General features: G+C 36.2%; 1 protein-coding gene across 11 annotated transcripts in view; it reads right to left on the reverse strand.

Annotated features, from left to right (window-relative positions):
• The window catches only part of ctnnd2a (catenin (cadherin-associated protein), delta 2a), a 219618-nt gene that overhangs the window by 111093 nt on the left and 86129 nt on the right, over positions 1 to 22396 (reverse strand). For 8 of the 11 annotated variants that reach the window (XM_044104678.1, XM_044104675.1, XM_044104670.1 and 5 more), the window contains 8 exons: positions 18677 to 18711; positions 17320 to 17424; positions 13572 to 13744; positions 8175 to 8229; positions 7646 to 7862; positions 7385 to 7499; positions 6039 to 6171; positions 2857 to 3027 (listed from right to left, as the gene is read on the reverse strand). In XM_044104678.1, the coding sequence (XP_043960613.1) occupies positions 2857 to 3027; positions 6039 to 6171; positions 7385 to 7499; positions 7646 to 7862; positions 8175 to 8229; positions 13572 to 13744; positions 17320 to 17424; positions 18677 to 18711 (1004 nt within the window). The remainder of the gene's footprint in view (positions 1 to 2856; positions 3028 to 6038; positions 6172 to 7384; positions 7500 to 7645; positions 7863 to 8174; positions 8230 to 13571; positions 13745 to 17319; positions 17425 to 18676; positions 18712 to 22396) is intronic. The other 3 variants (XM_044104676.1, XM_044104677.1, XM_044104679.1) reach the window with 3 other exon arrangements.

Here is a 22396-nt window from a genome sequence, read left to right on the forward strand (position 1 = left end):
CACCAATTACAACGTGGTGATTGTTGATGCCGAACACCCACAGAAACATCTCCCGTTTCTTTTCAGCGAGAGAATGACTTATAGCATTAATTACATTGATCCATGCCAGCTTAATGAACCAATAATGTGAGCTTGCCATTGCCAAGAAAAGGCACTGTGACATAATTAATGACTTACCGCTCACTATGTCAGCACAACCCTTATCAGTTCATTATGTGCCATCAGTCAGTGCTTTATGAATCCCTATTAGACAATCTCTGTTCATTGCACATAGAATGCACATGACTTTTAAACAAGACCAAATCTTAATTTAGTGGCATGGTGACTACAAAGCGACGTTCATCTTTGGTTTGTTGGTTTTCCACTGAGTTGATATGAGCAAAAAACTACAAGAATTGCAGTAAATAATGTTTATGGCAACATAGTCTTCCAGTGAATTGAATTCAAACAAATTTCAATACATTTTCTTATCGTTAAAGGCCAAACTAAATAACATAAAACTACATACTCCCTGCATATTTTTCTCTTCAATTTATTTAATTCACTCCTGTTTGCGTGCCAATATCACCACAAGTCATTTTTCTTCAGAAATTTACTGGCAGTGTTTGAATTCTGCTGAAGCATAGATGAACCGAAATCTAACATACATTTTAGTAAAACATTATAAGCGTTTAAAGATAACTCCTTTTTATTGAGACACAGATTGGCAAACTCTACATTTGCATATCTATTGCTGTAAATTGTGACCCAAATGATAATGATTTTGTCAAGGCTGGTTAATGATACAGAGGAACATGTGAATGTGGCATGACAGACTTGGGTGTTTTTATACCATAATGGGATTAACATGGCGTACCTAAACCCACATTGAGATAAGCTCATTGAGGGTCTATTAAAAACACATTGCAGGCAACAATGAAATTGTAGAGGGAGCTGTAAAGATGGCAGTGCGTCTTTGATAGAAAATGTGTCCTACTGTTTTTCATTACAAAAAAAGAAAATAAAAAAATTACTCTAAAAAGTGTTTTCTTAGGGTATTTTACATAGCTCAATTTCTCTATTATATCTTTTCTAAAGCTCACCATTGGGTGCAGTTTCTGGAAATGGGTAAGAATGACAGAAGAGAAAACAAGTAAAGTGATGCCAGGATGGACACCTGGATGTAGAAAAAGTTTTTAAGTGGCAAATATCCGCCTTGAGGATGTGGAGGGGTTTTAATATCCGTATAATCCTAGGAGCTATGTTGTCTTACGATTCAGCTCCAAGCAGACTCTCATGGCAAATCTTTCTCAGGGTAGGAGTCAGACTAAGATTAAATGATAGTACACAGAAAGAGGTGAACCTTGCTTAGACAAGGAAAACTGTGGCAGCCTACTGGAGTCAGGTGTGCAGAAAAGGAAGTGAGAGAGAGAGATGGGTGGATGCTTTAGATGTGTAATGCTTGTTTTTCTTTTTTTCTTGTTTTTCTTTTTATATATATATATATATATATATATATATATAAAGAAATACCTTAACAAATTGAAGAGCACAATTAAAATGTCATTTATTAGGACATGTGTCTCTTTGTTTTGAGATATACAAATGGATGCGAGAGATACTTTATGAATGAACTGAAGATGCTGTTCTTGGAAAAGGACTACACTGCCTTTAAAGTGAAACTTTCTTGTCCTTGGGATGTTTCTGTTCAACAACACATACAAAGGATTTTTATTGTGGAAGGAAGCAGTTCAGGGTATTCTTTTATATACCACCACATTCCTGGCACAAACATCTGAAAGCAATGCAAACCAACTGAATCTGGCTGTCACAAATATCTAATCTGAGGCCATATTTCTGAAAAGATGTTCAAGATGACAATATTTAGAAATGATTCATTTGTAGCAAGTACGCATAGAATAGCAGAAGCAAATGTGTAGCTTTTACTCAGGCAACTCAGGAAACTGTGTTTCGACTTCCAGCCAGCCAAATGTCCTAAAAAATTAAATAAAAGAAACATACCTGCTAGTTACACTGAACTGAGCACAAGACACTGTTGGCTGTATCTGAGCCAAAATTCAGCTACAAATTTTTTTAGAAACAAATTGAGATAAAAATATCTGAATTTGATATAAAGTGTCTGTAGCTGATTTTTTTAATTTAAATTTTTTTATTTTATTTTTGTAAAAAATGATTGCTTCAAGATTGGAAAAAATCAAACTTGTGGTGTATTTAGTCTTGAGGATCTGATATAGAGCTGAACAGTCATACAAACCTATAAATCATGAGCACCTGTGTTGGTTGACCTATTGTCTTGCCTATGCAGTAGCTCTCCTTTGTGAGAAACATTGCAGGCTGTTTGTAGTAGCACTATTAGTACAGAGTCAGCTTTCAGTATTTATCTGTTCTGAGATGTAATTTAAATCCAACAAAATTCCTTGTTGGATCCAACGACACACACAAAGCAACAGAAACAAACAAAAAATCAAAGTAGCTAAAAATACAACAAACCATATGTGAAAAAAGCAACCTGTTAGACAAAACCCAAAGGGTCTTAACACAACTTCATGCATTGAAATAAACGACACAAATCAAATGAATTAAGAAATAAGAATGGAAACTATGTCTTCCAAAGTTAATTTCAGTCTATTGTTTTTTTTTCTTGCCAGATTCTTGATCTAAATTCAGTGAACACAATATAATTTATTTTATTTCTGCCTGATATAGGTTATTCAGTTACTATTCTTCAAAGTGTTTGTTTAGAATAAAATCAGAACAAAAACATTCAAACATTAAACACATGGTAAAAATATATATAAATATAAACACTCAACGACAACATAACTAATTGTTTTTACAAATGAAGTAGTCTTTTACCAGTGTTGTTGCGGTAGGGGCCTGTATCTGGTCCCTGGCTCTGACTAAGGCTCCTCATAGGGCCCTTGTGATAGACACGTTCCTCATAGATAGGATCTATGTGGTGCTCGGGGGACCCTAAGGGCCGAAGAGCTTCTTGACTGTGTTGACTACTGTAGGAGCCACGAGAGCCTGTATGAAAGAGGGGGAAAATGTTATGATTTAAATTGACGAAATGACAGGGATGATACAAAGTGAAATACATTTGGTGGATGGTTAAAGGAGTCTGTCAAGCCTGATTCAGCTAACTGCTCATCCTGGCTGTCTTTTATAGGTTCTGCTTAGTAGATCTTGTTACAGAAGGCTGTCAAAGTGTGTGAGTGTTTCCTAACCAAAGGAAGGGAAGGTTGATTAAACTACAGGTGTGAAGTTGTGGATTGTTATGCACCAAATGTTTTGGCAAAGTCAGCACGGATGGTCTTGCCATTTGTCTTTTGTGAAGAAAAGGGGTCTGTGTTTGATGTTAAAGAAGACGACTTTGATTGCGATAAGTTCTGGGTACAGGAAAGTAGCAGCAGGATTAGTCCCGAGCATGAAGGACCAATCTCCTGCTGTTTTATGACACTGTAAGATGTCTGTGTGAGGTCAGGTGATCAATCTTATGACATGAAAGTAAAGAAAGTCGAGGAGCGCATTGCAAATTTTTTCATGACAGACATAGTAAGGGAGGCAGGGCAAGGAAGAATAGAGGAGTGAAGTCTAAGATGATGTGAAGAGGCAAGTAAGACAGAGTTGGTCTGAAAAGAAAATATCTAATTAATCACAAATGAATATAGCAGCAAATGTAGAGGAGGTGAGAAAAAGAGGACATAAAAGCTGGAAATATTGGATAACAGTTGATTAAAAATTACTGGCAATGACAAAAAAGAAAAAAAAAGAAAAGAAAAAAAAACAACTTTGACCCTTGACAGACAAACATTTGTAAAATGTAGTTGCTTCTAGACCTGCACATTTGTAACCTGTAATTTAGTTTTGCTGGTATGAAAAGCTGAGATTGTGTGTGTGTGTTTGAGAATAACTGGCACAATTTACATGAAAACTAGTGAGTTAGAACTTCCTTAAACCACACACACACGCAAACAGAAACATGTATACCAGGCAAAAAGGACAGGAGAAGAGACACACAGAGACAGAAAGCGAGAGAATGATGCGTCTGTTTTTCATTGTTTTAATCTGCATAGTACACATTGCTTTTTGTCAGCTGGAACGTAATGAGATGCAATGTCCCCTCGCTTCCTGTGTTTGGCAAGAACCCCACAGACAGAGGGCAAGGGAAAAAGAATAACTGACAACAAGCATTTGTTCATAACACAGCAGAACAAATGCAAGAGAGTAGCCTTCCTCTGAAAGCAAAACAAAAAAATACAATTAGAAAACGGCTGAAAAGGGGCACACTCGGGAAACCCAAAGACAAGTCAGAAGGGCTAAGCTGACATGGCAGGAGATAAAATGAGATCACACAACCACACGCGTACAAAAGCTCTGAGTGACAGAGAAAGAAACGATCCAGTGGAACTAATGTCTTATCATATCATATTAGTTCTCAGAGGAGTGCAAGTTGTGTGCCGCGCATTTTCCAAAGAAGGAAGGGGCAGTGCTTCCAGATCCGGGCCTCCGAGTAAATAGAGTTACTCAAGCTGACAAGTCTTATCAGAAATTGAAACATGTGAAGCGTTTTGTCATGTAAGAAGAATCAAGCAGATACAGTAGCTTGTAGGCACTTCCAAAGCAGAGGTTATGATTGAATGCAATATACACTCAGACAGAATATAGTGATTACCCTGAATCTACTTTCTTGAAAGATCTTTGTAAGAAAGTGAAACAAGATTATTATACCAGAGTATACCTGCACTGTCAGGCTTGGACAGCATCAAAAGCTGTAATGGAGCCTTAGGATATATATCTTGCGTGCTAGTATCAAGATTATTCTTTCACTGACACGCACAGTTTAACTAAGTATCCTATTAACCTCAACAGGAGACAAAGCATGAGGCTACATTTCTTTACTGGCCATAGTTGCTGAGAGAACAAATTTAATATCAAGAGTCAAAAATGGAGTAAAAATATGAAACATGCATTAGAAGGATACTCTAATAACTTCAAACTAAAAAAAAAGAGAGGGTAAAAAAGAAGCTGGACTAAATTCGAATATTTATGAAGAATCAAGAATTGAAGTCATAGACACACCCATTAATACTATGACTCATCCCAGCTCTTTTCCTTGCACCAAAGCTTTTCATCTTAGAGTTGGTTTTATTTCGCTATTCATTTATTTGGTGTCTCATAAAAGCCCACTTGATAAGTAATGACCTCTTTCTTTCAAGGGAAAGGGGATTTCAAAAGAAAAAAAAAGGCAAATATTCTCTTCTAAAATATTACACTTGCTGAAATATTAGAAAAGGATGTGTAAAAAAACAAATGTTGTCCTATGATGCCTTACAATTCTGTGCATATGCTAAAAAGATCTAAACTTACAATGCATCATTATCACTACATCTGAAAAAAATATATTACCACTTATCTTTTAACAATTGCAACTATTCCTATTGGTGTTGTTAATTCTAATAATATATTCAATAAATTTTGGATAAATTGGACCAATAACACAGATTTCAGTTTAATTTATATTCTTCATAATTAATGTACTATGTACAGAGTTCAAGATCAAGTTAAATATTTTTCTTTCCTATTTCCTTTAAGGCTTCAAGTAAGTGAAAACCAAAATTGCCTGCAAGAAGAGGTTTTATTGATTCATTACCAAGTTTAAATGACTAATCAATAACAAAATAATCACTACTTCAGAATGCTAACTTCATCCAAGAGGACTAAAACATTAGTAAAGTGAATCAATCAATTTGAACCACCGAGGGAAGGACAACGATCAAAAGCTCTCAGACAAGAATTCAACAGAAAAAAGAAGGATTTATTTATTTTTTTTTAATGAAGGCTTTTAAGTGGTCTGTAAAATTCAAAATAAAGTCTCAAACATCAAAAAACATAAAATTAAGCAATCCCCTTCCCCTGTGACTAAGCTAAGTCATTGCAACAGGTGACAATTTAACTAAATAAATATATATATAAGAGAACATTAGGTTTATCTACAGACATATCATTTTAAACAGGGTAAATAAGTCAATTCTCACCTGCCAGGCTGCCAGGCCTCTGTAGTGTAGCAGTAGCGTAGAGCTCGTGTGAGATCTTGTATTGGTCAGAAGCGTGGTGAGCTGCCAGACGCTTAGGAGACAAAGTGGCATAGCTCCCTATGCCAGAACTCATCTGCAAACATAAGCCATTTTCATTGGCTATGCTTTGTTTTGATTTGCTGTACGCAAAAACAGAATGGTATGATTGTTTTTGCCTAGGTTGTGCTTGAGCAATTGCTGTGTGCTGGCAATTTATATAACTTAACTGTAACAGCTACGTGATATAAGCAGCCTTTCTTTCTTTTCATTTATTTCAATCAAGTTTTCTTAAGGTTGATGTCAATATCCTATTATGGATGGATGGGAATAGTCAGTCTACTGCAGTAACTCGATTTAACAAAAACAAAACATAGTTTGAATAAAATACACAATTGCTAAATGTCCTATATAAAAATATATATATATATATATATATATATATATATATATATATATACACATATATATATATATATATATATACATATATATATATATATATACACAAATATATATATACACACATATATATATATATATATATAAAAATATATATATATATAAGAGCAGAATTGTACAAAGTTCCATTTAAAAAAATTTAAAGTAAAATTTCTATGCACAGATTTCTTCTACGTTTTTTTATGAATGGACCTGATGTATAAAACTAAGCATAAACATATGAAAACTACTTTTTATCAATTCAGATGGGAGTCGATCACCAAGATTATGATTAGAATAAAATACACCGATTGGACATAATATTATAACTATTGACAATGTGAAATAAATGAAACTAATTGTTTCACCATTGTACCTTTATCTGTACAATGGTAAAAGTAAGTTTTACCATTGTGCCTCTAATTCTCAGTAGCGCCTAATGTTATTGAGCATCAGTAGCATTAGGCACCAAATTACCATAAACATTTTAAGCTGGAAAAATGGGCAAAGATACAAAGAAGACCTTGTCGGTTTCATTCGTTTCTGTGCCGAAGTGTCAAATCACAACATAGCAAACACATTTGCAACAAGATTTTTCTCATATCACACAGTACAAAGCCTCCCATATTGACTTTGTCTGCAAATAATGACAATGCAGAGTAAGATATAGCACATAAATATTTAACTTCAGACCCCACAAACATCTCAACAGATTGAATGAGCACACAGCCTATAGGAAAACCTTTCATTCCCACCACAAGCAGTAATAGATATACATTTTATCATTTCTGGCACATGCTTTGAAAAAATGACTCCCATATGGATCCATTAAAATGTAAATGACGCTTCAAGAAGATACAGTTTGTTACCTGGTGAAGAGGGGACGATGATGAACTGTTCCCTCCTCCTGTTGCTGTAGAGTTTGGTGGAGATGCCACCCTCAGTGGTGACCCACCTCCCGCTGTTGTCACAGCAACTGTACTACTGGAATAAAAAAAATTAACCAACAAAGTAACAAAACAAAATGGAATTTAGTTGGATAAATGTGAGTGTGTGCATAAGTTTATGTGCTTCAGTATCATTAACACAAAGCATCCAACATTAGACACCCAAAGAATGTGATGGTCTACCTGTATGACTTGGCCAGTCGGTTAGCAGGAGACTGTTTGCTGGGAGAGGAAGAGGGGGAAGAGGAAGGCAGGCGCTGGGTAGTGGAATAACCTGGTGTGTCGGAGGCAGATCCCAAACGCTGGTGTTTACTGGGAGAACCTGACCCTGAGCCTCCTCCCCCAGAAAGGGGGGAACTGACCCGCTGAGCAGGTAAAGTAGAGCTGGAGTAGTAAATTCCTTAGGGCAACAGAGGAAAGGGGTGAAATTGGTAGAAGGCTGATGCCTGGCTTTAAAACATACTGGCATAGTGTATAAAACTCAGCAAAAAGGATCAAAAGCAGTTAAGACAAAAAGAATAACTCAGCAGTTAAAACCACAAAATGGAAGAGAAAGCATTTATTAGAGAAAGTAGCAAATATTAAAAAGTCTCATCCCTGAGTATCAGTAGTACAAAGGAAACAAATGATATGCATGTATCATGAGGAAAATACATTTCAACGAAGGGAAACTAATAAGGAAAAAAAAAAGAAAAAAGAAGTAAATGCCTACCTGATCCTGCTCCAGTATGTGATTGATGCTGCTGGGCTGCACGACTAGATGTCACCTGAAGAGATAAAAGGAAACACAAAGCAAGTTAGAAGAGAACAGCCGTAACAGGGAGGCAGAAGTGGAGGGGGCCTGAAATGCTGTTTGAACAAGAGTTCAAACAGCATTTGCATGTAGCTTATAGTCATCATTAAAAACTTTACATACAGTAAGAGCATTTAGTCCTCTGAGAGATAAAACAAAATAACCTAAAGCAACTAATAATGACACTATGTTGTTAAAAGTCAATGAAGATTTAAACAGATTCTCAAAAAAAGTCCATCAAGCTTAAATAAATGACGTAATTTCTTTTAAAACCTGGTTGCACCACATACTCACTGTAGAAGAAAGGGTTACAGAAGCCATATTCTCTTCATTTCTTCCTTTTGTCTCACATTTGGTAAAACAAACTTTAAATTTTTTGTATGCAAAATCCTTATTTTGTGGCAATGTTGTACATGAAAATGAGAATCTATCAGTTACTAACCCCATCTTCAAAAGACATTTTAAAAATCTTCTCACAGCTTTGACCCCTATGAACTACACACAAACAGAAGTTGCATTCCCCTGGAAGCAGTGAGATGTTTTACCAAGGATCAAAAATGATCTTTCAAAGTATCTGCTCAATCCGCTCCAAAGGCAATACAACAAAACCCAAATCACCTCACGGGCTCTCTGGAGTTTCAACTTAACAATTTAGCTGAATAGATTTTAAACTATGTTATTGCTGGCATGACAAAGCATCCATGTAAGCAAATAGTCAAGAATTCACATCACTTATTACTGTTGTCAAAACAACAGAATAAAAATTTAGAAATTAGTTCTCTAAAATTAAAGATTAAAAATCTAAATCTATTATCAATACTATTTTACAAATGGTAGGCTGCACAGTGGCGCAGTTGGTAGAGCGGTTGCCTTGCAGCAATAAGGTCCTGGGTTCGATTCCCGGCCCGGGGTCTTTCTGCATGGAGTTTGCATGTTCTCCCTGTGCATGGTAGGTTCTCTCCAGGTTCTCCGGCTTCCTCCCACAGTCCAAAAACATGACTGTCAGGTTAATTGGTCTCTCTAAATTCTCCCTAGGTGTGAGTGTGTGTGTGCATGGTTGTCTGTCTTGTATGTCTTGTGTTGCCCTGCGACAGACTGGCGACCTGTCCAGGGTGAACCCCGCCTCTCGCCCGGGACGCAGCTGGAGATGGGCACCAGCAACCCTCCCAACCCCATTTAGGGAAGAAGGGTGTAAAGAGAATGGATGGATGGATGGATGGATTTTACAAATGAAGGAATTTTGTCTATGTTCTTCAAATGTAGCGGAAATTTTCTTCTTGGCATGCTATTAAATAACACTGCATGGCATGTGAAAATCTGCTCCATTATCTTTCAATTGTGCTTTTATTTTTACAACAAATAAACAGATAAAAACACCTTTTGATAAGCGCCTGATAACATAAAGCCGCTAATGATGCTTGTGTGCACACACACAAAAATGTGCACGCCCACACACACACTAGGGTTGTGTCTGAAGGTTATATTTGCAAAGTGTTTCCAGGTGTTAATATCTGCAGCTACTCTGTTGTGTAGCCACACCTAGGAGGAAAGAAAACCTGCCTGCTCAGCAAATCTTCCTGAGACAAATATAGCAGGATGAACAGACTCAGGGCTTCCATTATTTTTCCAGAGGCTGTTTCTGGTTATGTTTTTCGCCTTATAATAGGTTTCAATGCATTTCTTGTAGAAAGCAAACATGTGGTTTTGTTTTGTTATTCCTGCTCATCTGTTCTTTTCAAGATGCAATTATGACAACTTATTTTTAGATCTATCTTAATTTTTGACAAACAGCTCATAAAAGAAAAAGATGGGTAGAAATGAGAGAATATACTGAAACAAAGAACATAAATTGACTATTTAAATGCTAAGTGACCAGCATTTGTATAAAGCATTTACTTGCTCTGAAAACTCCACAGCACCTTACACACACCAGTCACAAACACATTAACACTGATGGTCGTGAGCTTCACTGTAGCCAGACCTGGCCTGGGGCAGAATGACAGAAGCCAGGCTGCCAATCAAACGGCATCACCCTCTGACCAGCAAACAAGGCGGGTGAAGTGTTATTCTCAAAGACACAACAGCTGAGACGAACAGAGCGGGGGTTTGAACTGGACAAACCTCTAACCCCTGAGCCACTGTTGCCCCAGTTGTTTAGGAAGAGAGAGGAGGGGGAAATGGAAAAGGCGATGGGTCATAAGTGTATGATCCCCAATGGCTCCTATTTACTTAAATGTTTTTCCACATTCATACGTTTTATCATTTGAACATGTTCACAATGCAGTGTGTTTATTTTGGGTTTTTTCACTTGAAACACAGATAATATTTTTTTTACAATTCCAATCCACAAGATAATGAAGCTCAAAAAACTTATTATTCTAAACACGATTCAGTGCTAGAAGCTCTGAGATTCAGAGTAATGTAAGTAAGTAAACTGTAAGGTACAGATTCTTAAATATGACATAGTTAAGACATTGTTATTCATAGATAAGAGCAGAAGCTCAATGACAAAATTACTATTCAGGCTACAAAGTATTTTTTGTTTATCTTTATAAGTCACATTCATCGGTGTGAACATATTTACATTTTTCTCAAAGATAATCTTTTAAAATCAGAGGAAAACATTTTAATCAAGTTGAAACCTAAAAGTTTAGTATGTATTAAGATCTTCTCTTCTTTTTAGATAAAAGTGAGGCATTCGTTGAATGATTATATTTCGTCAAAATAAGACTATATTCACAACTATGATCAGGCCAATGTTGTGTTCTTAATAGACTATTCACAAATTTTTTTTTTCTCCTACTTTTATCTTCTGTCCCATCATCTCAACCAACTCTGTTCCAACTCTGAACTAAACTCATGTGCATATATATGAAATGGTGCAGAATTCTGGTTAAAGAATTGTAAAGTATCTTTCAGGGAACACAAAATGACCCACAATTGTTCTGCAGCATTGGAGGTTGATCAAGCCTAGAAAGTTGATGTGGCACCAATTCAAGTGTCTACGTAAAAGTGGAGTTGGAATAGATGCTTCATGAGCATCTATTGAACAGTGTGTGCAGCAGAAAGTAGTGTGTACCTACAAAAACGGCAAGAAAAAGGGCCAATTAAGAGACAGAACATCATAGCCTTTATAAATATAGGTCTTTCCTACAGAGTAATTGCAAGGAAAGTCAAGGTGTCAGTGAGTACACTTTCCTTCACCATCAAGATGAACTCAGAAACTGGAACAGGAAGAGGTCAGACAAACCCAAAGCCACAAATGAATCAAGAGGACACGTTTCTCAGCGTTAACAGCTTTCATGATAGATGGTTGTCATGACAACACTGGTCAGAGTAAGCAAGTCCCAGTTTAAACAGTGAAGTGAAGATAATGGGCTTCAGATTTGAGGAGATCCTTAAGTCTTCAGAATTGTTTAATGGGTCATAAAACCAAGTTGAAGATCAGAAGCTGGTGACATAAAGCACAGAAAACTGCTTAAATATTCTATCAATAATTTATAAGTTATTTTGAAAAAGCAGTGTTCAAAACAGTTTCAAGCTACAGGTTTGCTCAGAAGTCAGAAAGCTTAGTAAGGAATAGAGTCTGGAGTGATGGATGAATGGATCAATACGTAAACAAATGTGTAAATGATTAATAAGGAAAGGTCAAATGGTTGGTTGAGGTAACTAACAGAAAAAAAGATCCCAAAAACTTTGTGATTTCACTTCATCTCCTCCTCACATCAGTAAGACTGGGATGTTTTAGGTACCATGCAGCCATGCATTATTAAAGCAAGACCACTTCGGTTTAAAAATATCCTACAAAAGAGAAGAAACATGATAGACCTTGTGTCTTACTCTTTCTTTATTCTTTAAACAGTCAAACAAATATCAAACAAATCTATCCTTGGTACACACATGGTTGAATAATTACATGTAATAGTAACACCCCCTGTTGTGCACACAAAGGTGCGTACACTTAGCCATTCTTGTACAGTACATGTATGCGAGCTGAACCTCCCTATCTCCCAGCTCTGGCATACATAAAGCTATTCATGAGCAACAAAACTCCGCTGACAGCAGCATCCCCATTACACTGACAAGCCCAAACATCAGAGGAAAGAGCACACAAACACACACGCTCACATGGACAGAGATGGTGAGGAGAAAGGACAGGGGAAGGAGGATGAGAGGTGGGAAAGGAGGACAAGAACACGGCAGAAAGGGGCGAAAAAAATATTTAACACTCATCCCTCCTCTATTGCCTTTTCCTTCCATCTTTTTCTCATGTGTTACATACTCAAATAGAGGATAACTCTGAGCTTCATCTGAAGCAAAGGGTTGTCCCCTTCTGTGTTTGTAAGATGGCGAGAAGGTAACAAAAGTCAAATGAGTAAAACAAACATTCAATAGATGCCTCTTAGTTTGATCACTGGTTTAAAATTGTCAAATACTAAATATCTTGATTACTTTTGTTTCCCAATCATCCTTGGCAAGTTAAACATTTGTTCATATATATACTTTTTTTTTTTTTTTTAACAAAGCACTGCAGCTGCTCACTGATTAAGCAGATGCATAGGTGTCTAAAAGTTTACGTGTGTACGTACTGTAGCTGTGTTTCCAGTAACAGTATTACCATTGATAAGTTAGTGACTTGATAATGAGAAATAATTGGTTGCTGTAGGCTCTAAAGTATTTTGGTGGGTTTCTCTCTGCTGTGATTCATATGTGATCGTTTCTCACTTTTGCTCTCAAGTTCTAAACAAGACACGTGCTGAGATTTCTCAGCATGCATTTATGTATTTTTTTCCTCATTTCTGTCTAATTACCGGTCTCCTATTAAACCGCTTTAATGAATTTGTCATCAAAACTGTGTCAAAATCCAGTTCATGTATTAAGGAGGAGGATTGGTGTTGCTGGACTTCAGCAAGGCTAATGAAATTGCGTCCCATACAAACATATAATTAAATACCCATCAAATAGACTCAATAAGTATGATGTCAAACTGATCCACATGCTGTGAGACTCGGGACTAGTGAGACAGAAATGAATCAGCAAGGAACAGAGAAAAAAAAAATCCTCCTTCTGAACTATACAACATGAAGTCTCTTACAAGTTTAAATTTGTAAATTGTGCAGCTGCACGGTCAGGCAGCAGACACTTCAGAAGATGTAGCTTCACAGGCTTCTGAAAACCGCTACAAACATGTTTCGCCCTATCAAGCAGTTGCACAGACCAAAAGTTCTCAGAAACACTTAAAGGTTCAAACAATCTGGTCCAAGGTTTTTGCCGCTTGCATCTGCATCACCATCATTTCACAGCAGTGTTTCCTACCTGGTTGTAGCTGTGCACGGCTCCTCCAACCTGCCCGCTGCGCTGAGGAGTTGCTGCAGAAATGCTGTCGCTAAGGGCGAGGGTCTGGTTGCTATGGTAGCTGGCAGAGTACTGGAGCGAAGACTCCGGGGTGGAGTTGAGCTGCAAGGAACTCTGGGAAAGAAGAGCCGGGCCTACCGATTGAGGCCGTTGTGGTGCATGGTTGGGTAGGCGGAGAGGGGGTTTGGAGTTGAGTTTGTGTGCGAGAAAGAGAGTGAGAGATTAAGAGTGAGAAAGAGAGGGGGCGTGAAAGAGGAGAGATTGAGAGGCAAAAAGTGAAATGGGGAAGAGAGAGAGCAGCAATTTAGAGCAGATAGTGCAGCAGTGCAGCACTCTGTGAGTTGGAGATGGCATACATAATTTATTAGCCGAGGAAGGGAGAAACAGAGGAGAACACAGAGAATGGGAAAAGAAGGAGGAGCAGAGAAATGTAGTGGAAGGGAAAAGGAGGACTGAGTCGAAAAGTAATGATGGAGGGAAGGTCCAACAGCTTAGACAGAGCTTCTTCTTTACCTTCCCACTGATACCGTTTGAAAACTTCACTCAGCCAATGTGTGAAACAGGTAAGAAAAGGAAGAATCTTTTTAGCAACTTTTTTTTTTTTTTCCCCCTTTGCGGTTGGTGATGAGATTTGCAGATAATAAAACATGTTTTGCTAAATGAAGGCGGTATGACAACTTAAACACTACTAAAATGTTAATGCAGAAAATTATTTAGAAATATCCCCCTAGTTAATAATACTTCGGAATCTCATTTTGACTTTCATAAAAGTAAGCTTCCTCTTCTTGCCACAGTCACAGCTCCAGTCGACAATCCACAGTCTGTTTTTTTGTACCCTATACATATTTACTTATATCAATTAAAATTGAAAAATCTAAAGGATTTTTTTCAAAATAGGAAATATTATAAGCTGGGGTGATATGGTTAAGAAAGCCTTGCAGCAATAAAATGTGAGTAAATATAACATTAGATTTGAATGTTGTATTTAGTTGTAATTAATCTATAACAATTTTACATGTTTTGCATGTAAATAAGCCAAACTGGGGTTTAAAAAAAATATCATAAATGAAGCGACATAAAACCAGGGTTTACTTCTTCAAACTCTGAGTATTTGTTATCACAAAATAAATAGAGAAATAAGTATTTTTTTTACCATTTCTCATTCCTTTCCGCTATCTATTTGCTAGCTCTGTATTGCTCTTTTCCTCTCTCCCCAGGATGCTTTTCCCTCTGTGCGCTGTGAGCCAGGATCAACTCCTCTGCCTCTCGCCTTCATAAGACTTGTCTTCTTTCATCATGATTCATCCCTGGCTTTTTATGAATTATTAATACAGCACTTTTGTGTTACGCAGTCAGGGTAGGAACTCCTAAACTCATCGTCACTGAGCTTTGGTGCTTGTTATGCTCTGTGTTATGAGACAGAAATGGTGTATGCTTTCTCTTAGCCATCAAACCTGTAACGTGAAGTTTGTTTGGCATTACGATTAGCAGATACCAAACTTATACAATGCCTTCATATAGAATGTCTGTTAACATACGAATGAAGAAAATTCAAAATTTTTGGCTGAATTTACACTGAAATTAATTCAGATTAGTTTTTTTGTGACGCTGCATCCCGTCATGTGAATGCACATTTTTTCCTCTATCATTTACAAAAGCATATTGTGCTTCTATTCATGTGTACATGGTCTAAATATGATGCTTTTCTAAATGTGCTTCTCTCAAAAAACAAAAAAAAACAAAAAAAAAACAGCTTAAGTCCTAAAGACATTTTTTCCAGCAGACTTATTAGCAGTCTTATCCACACAACTCTAACGGAAAAGCAGCAATGCTATTTTTATACAGCATTTGCTTTGATCATCTGTAACTGCTGTGTGAACTATTGTTGCGCTGCACCCTGTTGCTGGCGAATCATCAAAGAAAACACAATACAAGCAAGGTAGGATGAGAATATGCCAACCTAAGACAAGGTTGAAAAGAATATATATTTCAGAGGACTGACCAACGTAATGTGCATTGAAACAATCTGAAAGGCAGGTAATGAAGTTTTGAATGGCAGTTTCACGATCTTGGATAGGAAGAACAGTCTAGACACCTGATATGTACTGAAAATTGGAAAACTGCTTTTTAAACAGACCTAATTTGCTTATCTCATCAAATCTAGCATCACATATTACATGTTTGAGTCAGCATAGTTCAACAGGTATCGCTATAAAAATGGGTTGCCTTACGTACCTTGACCACATGTTTTTATCATATTTTAAATCATATGAATGCAGAACCTGCTTGGTTTTTCAAGATTTTGCAGACAAAAGGGTTTATTAAAGTGTGACATTAAATGTCTTTCATTTGTGCATTTTTATGACGTATTTGACAGAATAAAAAAAAAAAAAGAAAAAAATGGGGCTAATATAAACATGCGTAGCCAGTAAACACACCAAAATATAAAAAGGCTGGTGTAGAGGTAGAAATTGGTTTGACAGGAAGGTTTTATTATGTGTCTGTGCAGAATTAATTATGTGCTGTATCACCCTCGACCAACCCTTCTCTAGCAAGCTAAAAATGACTCTTTGTGTGCAGCCTTTGAGTGAAAACATTAACATGTCAGGGTTTCATTTATCTACTGCTGGAAAATTTGTGGATCTTTTACACTGGAAATGAAATGCACACAATCCCATAGAAAAAAGCTTGACTAAATAGATCTTAATTCACCCATTTTGATGTGAAACTGAAGTCAGGGGTCTGGAATGTCGACAACAAAAGTGCATACAGTGAGTGTCAAAGACTGACACTTCCTGCAGACAAGATAATAGTCATCAGATATGTCTCCCCACCGTTAAGGATGTATTTGAACAATCATTTTCTTATTAAAGCAAAATGGAAACAAATGAGGTAAATCTAGCAATATCAAGTGTCAGAGTTATCAAATCTGCCTCATAGTGTTTTTGGATGCATGCATAATGACTCTAACCTCTAATATTTACTGCTTAATATGCATGTCATTCTAGAAGCATGTAAAAAACATATTTTGTGTTTTTTATATGCAAGTCTTCATACTGTGGTGCTTTTAAAATGGAGTCTGTTGCAGCAAAATCAGCCATCCAAAAGGTCAGCAGACAATAAGCGAAATGGGAATGCCTTGTTCCAAAAGCAATGACCTGAAAAGAAAATGCCCGGAAAACTTAATAGGACCTCACAAAGCACAAGAGCTGCCCTTCAATAAGATTTTGATTTTATTATCATTTCATGTATTGCTTTGTTATCATATTAAGTCAAAGTTTAACATTAAGAAAAGTTTTCTTATGATTACTCCTGGAACTACATGCATCTAATCTTAGACTTTACACCATACAAGACCTTACACAGCACAATGGCTGCCTTTCGATCATTATTAGATTTTGTTATTTCAATTACTTGTTGGTTTAATTTTTAAGAAAAAGTTTAAATTCTGGAAAAAAGTGGCCTAGTAATTTCTCCTGGAACTGCATGTTCTGCTCTTCTCTAATTGTTCTGTTGTTGACGGGGTAAACTGCCTGACTCAACATTACAACAGTAATAACACAGATTGAGTAAAAACCATGTAAAATCAAGTGTATTTAAAATATCCAGAACTGATTAAAACATGTTGCTTTAGCTCTTAACCAGTTAAATCACACAAGCCAAACACAAACACAGTAAAAAATAAAAAAAGACAATCAAGTTTACTTACGTTCTCCGCTGTCAAGAATCCCTGATTCCTGTAGAGAGCGAATGCAAGAATCGACTAACTCTAAACCAGTTGTTAACTCATCCTCGATGTCCTTCTGTCCATCTGCTGTGGACAAGAAAAAAAGGAAATTCAATGGAAGCCGATGGGGGAAAAAAAGACAAAGCTGGAAAGAGAATGAGACTAACAGATCTCTCAGGACTCTAGACTCTTTCCTATAACAGCCTATAAAGCATTACACACAACAGAAAATTATGAGATGTGGAAGTATTTATCTATAGTTACAAATACACACAGAAAATCCAGGAGACAGTAGACGAATAAGACAATAAGGAAAACAAATAGAAAATGATGCTGGTGTTATTTACATGCACACACAATCTGTGCAAAAGGTGTTTACAAAAGTGTATTTCACCATGTTTTTCTCTGAATCTAGTAAATATATTTTTACTAGATTCCTTGGGCATCTGCGTTTTTTTGTTTTTTTTTGCCATTTAAAATGACATATTTTAATATTAGACAGAAATTATCTGAGTCAACATAAAATGTAGTTTCAAAGGACAAGGAGATTTATCATGGGAAAAACGGCTCTCCAAACCAACCTCACCTAATGCACAAAGTAAAAATCTAATAATTGTGATTTAACACATTTTAGTTCAATTCCACAAGTTACATCTACGTGTGATTACTGCCTAATTTGTTAAATCATAAAATCCCCTAAAACTTTCTGACCCATCAAGTAGACTAAGAGCTCTCACCCATCTAGCCTTTAATATCAACAAGGTTAGAACACACTACAGTGAACCGCATTAATCCCCATTTCTCAAAGGAAAGAAAAAAGAAAATTAAAAAACATTGTGAAGCCAGAGTGGCTGGCCTACTATATTTAATTAAAGAGTGCATTGACCCCATTCAGGTCATTCAGGTCACAAAAGAACCCAGAAGTAAATCTGAAAGAGTCCTTGCTTTTCTCAGGTAAGGTCAGCATTCATGACACAACAAAAAGAAAAATATCTTTAGGAAAAATATTTTCTAAACTGGGTAGATTTTTTGGATGGTATGCATCTTGTTTCATGGGCTTCAAAACATCAACCACATCTCCAAGGGTGAGACAATCAGCTGTTTTTCATCTCTTTTGCAATAAATTAATCAGTCCAAAATGCATTTGGTGTTCACCCAGGTTTTCTTTGTCTGCTATCAAAATTAAGTTGATTATCTGAAATTTAAATTCAAAACTCTTTGCAAAAGATAAAGAAATTGCAGCTGACAGAATTTATGTAATGTACAAGGCAAGGTCTTGCTAGTTAACAAGATGAAAACAAAGACAGAAATTACTGCAAACTTTCATAGAAATTTTTACCTTGAGCATTCCAGCGAAACTGTTCATCTGTGGAGCTGGCAAAAAGAGAGAAATTACTGATAAGATTCCTACAAAGTCAAATGGTAAAATAAAAATAATTTAAAAAAAAGTCATATTACAAATAGGCCCCCAAAAAGTGTTAAAAACTGAAATAGAAGTGTAGAGAAGGTATACGTAAAATAATTTTTTCTTTAAAAGCTTTTGTGAACATAATGTGAAAAACAAATTGGAAAAAATAGAAAGAAAAAAATGTAACCATTAGCACCAGATCAGTAGTGTGATTATGAATAAAGAGGTTCCCCCTTGAGAGGCTGAGGGCTCAGCTGTGATTGAATGAGATTGCACACCGATATCTGTCTGACTCAATTTCATCCCCCCTAAGAAAAGGATTTGGGGTATACAAATCAACAAAAACACACTAGCAAAGATTTCTCCCAAACGTGTCAACACGCAGATTTCACAGAATACGCTCCATATAAAAGTCAAATGATGATCCATCAGTTCAGTGGACAACAATCTATGTCATTACAGAGGAAGAAATGTGAAAACAAAATGTCAGTCAACAGCAGCAGCACTTTCTTAGCTTCAGTCTGCTCAGAAAAGCTGTAGATATGGTTTGCATATGAAGAAACCTTCACTACAAAAGAAACATGAAAAGATAGATTTCAGTTTGCAAATCCATACATAGATAAAGATCTTCATTTTTGGAGACATATCCTATGATCTCATGAAACTGAAGTGGAACTGTTTGGGCATGACAACCATTGTTACATTGGAGGAAAAAACAGGGTGTTTGTACTATCCTAACTGACGTATGGGGGTGGCAGCATCATGTGTGCGGCTGTTTTGCTGCAGAAGGAGCTGGTACAATAGGTGGCACCACGAGGAAAGATCATTATGTAGAAAAATTGATGCAACATCAAATAGTATCAGTCAGGAAGCTAAATATTGTATATCGATTAGTCTTCCAAATGGACCCCAAATGGCTGCCCCAGCAGATTCAAAGATTTCTCAAACACGTGAATTAATCAAGTATGTTTTTGATGAGAGAACATTATAATATGATACAATGCTAAAAAAAAAAGGCAATTTTGCATAATTTCCATCCGTCCATCCATCCATACATTTTCTGTTCACCCTTGTCTATGGAAGTAAATATGTGCCATCAGAATTTGAATAAAAAATACCTCTGAAATTTGAATGTTGTATATTAGTGCTTACTTTTTCAGTATTAAAATAAATTCAGAATATATTTTTAACCTAAAAAAAAATTCAATGTCATTATTTTTGCAGTAAAAAAAAATTCGGTGTAATTTTTTTTACATGGTTGCAATTTTCAGTTATTAAAAAAATTCACATTCCTATTTCAAAGTCATCAAATTTTCAATATACATATTTTTCACAGTTTAAATTTTCAGTGTTAAAAAATTCAGCATATAAAAAATTCAACTTTTCAAAATTCAAATGCAATATTTTCGTTGTCCTCCAATTCAACTTGCTCAAATTCGCCGTCTCAAATTCAGCGTCTAAAAATTCGCTGTCTCAAATTCAGCGTCTAAAAATTCGCTGTAAAAATGGCCAAGGTTACTTCAGGTCACAGACATTAGCAATGGATGTCCGATTCCAACATCCACCTAATCACGTGACACAACCGTCATATTGAAGAAATACCAGCATCACCCAGGCTGGCGACCATGGAGGCGTAACATAAACCCAACGGTGAGTTTAATGCTTTCATATTTCTATAGTATATTTTATTTTGTGCATGAAGTTTGATACATTATCTTAAAGCCTGATTTAAAACACGGTTGGGCCGTTGTTAATCTTACAAATTGTAGATTTATTTGTGTTTTATATAGTTTCTATAATTTTAATGAGAGAAGAGCACAGTAGGATTGCCATCCCTTTCGTAAAATACGGAATCGCCCCGTAACGAGACGCGATTTGTTCGGTATTTCTGTATGTCCGACAGTAACGCCTATCACACGCATATAAACATTTAGTGTAACAATAATTACAAAATAAAACACAAGACATGTTAAGCTCAGCTAATGTGGCGGAGCTAGTAAGGACCACAGAACGCTTTGGACCATTGATGATGTCACGGTTGCCTAGAAACACTAGGGTGCAAAAGATGGTTAGCAGTCGTGGTGAGCCGCTCTCAACCTGCGTCTTTTTAAAACGTCCTCAACCGATACTCTACCATGTCCTAGCAAAGATACAGGAGAGGGAAGACACACATGCCAGGCTGAACAGTGTCAGTGGGGATGAATGCTAGCAATTGTAAAAAAAAAATTAAGAGGGAAACTGAAGAAATTATACTGTCTCTTTATTCTTTAAAACTTATGGTACTGCAGTTTTAGTTTCTCTAGTGAAATAGAATGACACTTTCCATCTGCTAGATCCTTATTTTAATTTCTGAAAGGTGGGAACCCTACAGCACAGAGCTTTCCTGAGTAAAAGTGATCATTCTCATGAAGTGTAAATTTCTTTTTAACTAATCCTTTTTCAACTGCTACTTTGTCTTTTATATATTTTGTGACTACAGGGTAGTCAGGATGCTATTGTTGAATCTGCAAGCCACTTACTTAATTTACTAACTGAAAGACCACGGAGTGGAGGAAGAGGAGACATGATGAAATTCTGGACTGGATGGAAAATCTGCCAGCAAGTCTGTCTGTGGAGATTGTTCGTGAAAACTACAAAACACTAAGAATTCCTTGTCACTACTGGAATTACAACTCTTTCAGTGAGGATTTTGTAGCATGCATTTCCTCTACGCAGTCTGGCTTGACTTGCTTTGAGTGATCGACCTGTTAAAAAATAAATAAATAAAAAACAATCTACATTTAAGCTGTAGCAGTTCTTTGTTTGTGAATCAGTTTGTTAAAACAAAACAGTTTTGTTGAAATGTAGAATCAATTCAATTTTCTGATTTTGTCAGATCACAAGTTCGATATACATATGTTTAAATGTGATCATATGTATTACTCATTAGGACAACATTGCTGTTACTCTAATTTAATTTCTAGTTTTGTCAAATTCAAAACTAGAGGAACTAGAATAACACAATGTTCAGAGTAGATATTTCATTTCTCTGAGTCAGTACTGTTTGTACAGGCAGTTTTAAATATGAAACTGAAATTGTTTTTTTATGCAAAATTTTATTGAATGTACTTAGATGAGTTCATATATGCTTTAGGTATTAGAAAATAAACAACATAAGACAAAACTTTTTCTGATTCTTATAATTCAAGTAATGTAAAGCAATACAACAATGTACAAATGTACCTAATGGGTTCCTTTTGAGTAAAGAAAAAAACAAACAAATTACAAATTTAGAACATTTTTGTTCTCTAACATGTCTACCATAAAAGCACTAAAATTCACCTCTGTGGTAACATGATCAGCATTTTGCTTTACATTTCATAAATGGTGAATTTTTAAACTGGCACGGAAGCGTATTGCTGTCACAGGAAAAAAAATTGAGCGCTATCACGTTATAACATCATATGTATCTTATTAAAATGTGATAGTTATCTTGTTAAAACATGATTGCCTTCTGGTGATTTTGGTTACAAACAGCCGTTTGCCGTTATTCAGCTATTGTTATTAAATAAAAATCTGAACATAAAATGTTCAGCAAATACATCTGAGCCTCCGTTATAATCTTTATAACCTCTGTCAAGGCACCGTGGGGTTCAGGAATTGGATGATGTG

The sequence above is a fragment of the Gambusia affinis genome, linkage group LG21 (assembly GCF_019740435.1).
Source record: "Gambusia affinis linkage group LG21, SWU_Gaff_1.0, whole genome shotgun sequence".
NCBI lineage: Eukaryota > Metazoa > Chordata > Actinopteri > Cyprinodontiformes > Poeciliidae > Gambusia > Gambusia affinis.